This window comes from Acipenser ruthenus, chromosome 5 (assembly GCF_902713425.1).
Source record: "Acipenser ruthenus chromosome 5, fAciRut3.2 maternal haplotype, whole genome shotgun sequence".
Lineage (NCBI taxonomy): Eukaryota > Metazoa > Chordata > Actinopteri > Acipenseriformes > Acipenseridae > Acipenser > Acipenser ruthenus.
Genome location: NC_081193.1, coordinates 32274372 through 32277242, shown reverse-complemented (window position 1 = coordinate 32277242; position 2871 = coordinate 32274372). Strand labels below are relative to the sequence as shown.

Sequence of the window (2871 nt, the reverse complement as noted above, 5' to 3'; positions counted from 1 at the left end):
TATTCCTTTGATTTATTATTCTTTAGAGTTGTCATCAAATTAACTTTTATTGGTGTCCTTTTTTTGATGTTTAGTGGCAGACGTCAGAGAGGTATTGGTACAATGTGCACTTGGATGCTGCTTGAATTCAAATATAGATTTAACCTTAAGTTGTATTGATGTTTGTTAATCTACGTCATTTTACTTGGACGTTCTACTCCACATGTTTGGTTTTTTTTTCACTCGCTTTACTTTTTCATTCGTTAAATTACAATCTAATTTAGCGTTTGGTCAACAAAAAAAGGCAGTTTGTTCCTGAAAGAAAAGAAAAAAAATCTTCTAAAACATGGATTTGTTTATAAAGTATAAGCACATCGATTTTATTCTGTTGCGTGTCTGTGATGTCAGGGGGCTGTGTAAGGTCTCCAGCGCTGGATGGAGCTGTCACCCAATCCTAGTGCTGAGTTGTGCACAGTACCACCATGTTATCAGTATAACTTATCTGCCCGTTTCCTTAAGTGCAAATCGACGGGAACAAGAAGCGACGAATATTCGCCTCCCATCTAAGGAGGCTGTTTTGATTGAGCGCTGCAAATCTGTACTTCGTGGCGACCTATACTTGGAAAATGAGAACGTTAGGCTTGTTTTTTTAGTAACTTTTTAAAATATAAATGCATTACTTAAATATGCCACCCCCTCACGGGGATCTGCAAAAGCACCGTTTCCATATTCTCTGCTTTGCTTTGCTTTGGATGGGGCCATGTATTTTCGCCAGATCGTCCCGGATTTCAGATTTAAACTCGCAGATCTCAGGGATTGAAGAACTGCTCGATGAATTTCGCAAGCAGCTGCAACAAGATCAGCAAGAGAATAGAGGAGATGGGATGGGGCCGGTGGATGTGTGCTTGGACAGCTTCAACGCCATAGAGGACTACATCATCAGGGCGAAGGACTCCATCGACTCGGGGGCCACCTTCCTGACAGCACCTGGAAGAATTTACAGCTGGAGAGACTGCCTGCACGCCTGCTGTTCTGACCCTCATTGCACAGTGGCTGTGGTGGAGCTGGAACGGGAGCGATCGAAGGATAGTCTCAATTGCTTTTTATTCAACTGCACTTACAAAAACAGAAATGTCTGCAAATTCTCCTTGCATCAGGGATACAGCAGCTACAGTCTGTTGTCTTTCAACAATACCCTCTACCCCGGTGACAACGGCGCAGATTCAGATTTGACTAGTAGTAAACACGCAGGTTCCAGGAAAGGGCCTCCTGTAAATAACCCAGTTTATGATGCGACAATACAAGGTGTGTGTTTTTTGTTTTGTTTTGTTTGTTTTTTTATTATTCAATATATATGTTTTTATTTTAAAAAAAATGTATTCATGTAAAACATTTTTTAGAATAACACTTTAAAAAGCAAATGTGTTTTCTTGTAAAAATTGTATACATATATAACCACAATAGTATAGGTCTGTACAGGTTACAGGTATCTATACTAACGTCTGTGGAAGATATTGACGTTAAAAACATTATGAGTTAAATATTATAGTTGTATAGTCTGAGTTCATATCCTACCAAACGCATCACCTTATGTCAGGACGTTTAACTGCAATAAAAACTACTTTCAACCGTCTACTGATCAATCAAGTGAAGTAAAAAAAAAAAAAAAAAAAAACACAATCAGGCAAATCGGGCCAAAGAAAAAATTACTTTGTACCTATGGTGTAAGATAACCCCTTTGTGTTGGTTTGGAACGAGACCATTAAAAACACAGTTTGTGTATGAGTTTTTGCTGGTGGGTTATAAGGAAAGTCATGCCATTTATTGTGTGTTTTGTTTATTTAGACTTATTATTTCTTGCCTGTGAGGTCTAAAACATACACACAGAAAATAATAATGCTGATCCATAGCTGTGGTCGATATGTGATGAGGTGTTTGAGAACAAAAAGTCATCTGTAAATTTAATATAAAGTTTTGTGTCACTGAACCTTAATCACTAAAGCAAGATGTTTTGAATCGAACTGAACTGGTCACTTACAACGGCAAGGCTTCATATCACGTGGTCAGTCAATTGAGTATTCCAGCAGATGTTAATGCACGTTTTCTTTGATATTTCATCCAATTAATTGCGTAGGAGTAAAGTATAAGGATATTGTATCCTGTCACTGTGACAGTTAGCAATGATGCCAGACCATGTTTGGGGTGTTCCCTGGGGCTGTGGGAAAAGGAACAGTATTGGTGCTGGTATGTTTTGGTTGATTGCGTTTGTACTAAGTCCTATAGGTTTGTTATAATGTTTTTTTAGGGAGAACTTATTTTGGGCAAGACTGCACCTGGTGGGAGGTATTGTGGCAGGTTGCAAACCTATGAAATCCATTTTGTTAAATTACTACTACCAGAAAATACAGAAAACCGACTGTTATGGTTTATAGTGTTCTGTTTTCCCCAGAAACATACAGTAGGCCAAGTTTAGATAAATTACTTGGTCTTACACTCAGGCAAGTGTCCAGCTGCTATCTAAATCTGATGCAATGAACCAATCCAGTAATCAATCAATCAGGTGGATCTTAGAGTTGATTTAAAGCGAGCGACGGTTGGAGCATCACGCACCAAACCTGGGAGAGAGTTCCAAAGAGTCGGAGCCATGAAGCTAAACGAGCGTTCTCCAAGTGTGGTGCACTTTTGCTTGGGGATAACAAGAAGGCCAGAGTCGGAGGACCTCAGCTTGCGGGCAGGGACATAGCGGGTCAGCAGATTGAGGGGGTACTCTGGACCTGTGTGATGAAGGGCATTGTAAGTGAACAGGAGAGTTTTGAAAATAATCCTGAACTTTACAGGGAGCCAGTGCAGCAGGGTAAGATGGGGGGTGATGTGATCACAGACAAATGCATG

General features: G+C 39.9%; 1 protein-coding gene across 1 annotated transcript in view; it reads left to right on the top strand.

Moving 5' to 3' along the window:
* The first annotated feature begins 439 nt into the window (after positions 1-439).
* Positions 440-2871, top strand: part of LOC117402893 (low-density lipoprotein receptor-related protein 11-like) — an 11592-nt gene continuing 9160 nt past the window's right edge. Inside the window, exon 1 of the mRNA XM_034004496.3 lies at positions 440-1284. Coding sequence (XP_033860387.3) covers positions 651-1284 — 634 coding nt within the window. The 5' untranslated portion in view covers positions 440-650. The remainder of the gene's footprint in view (positions 1285-2871) is intronic.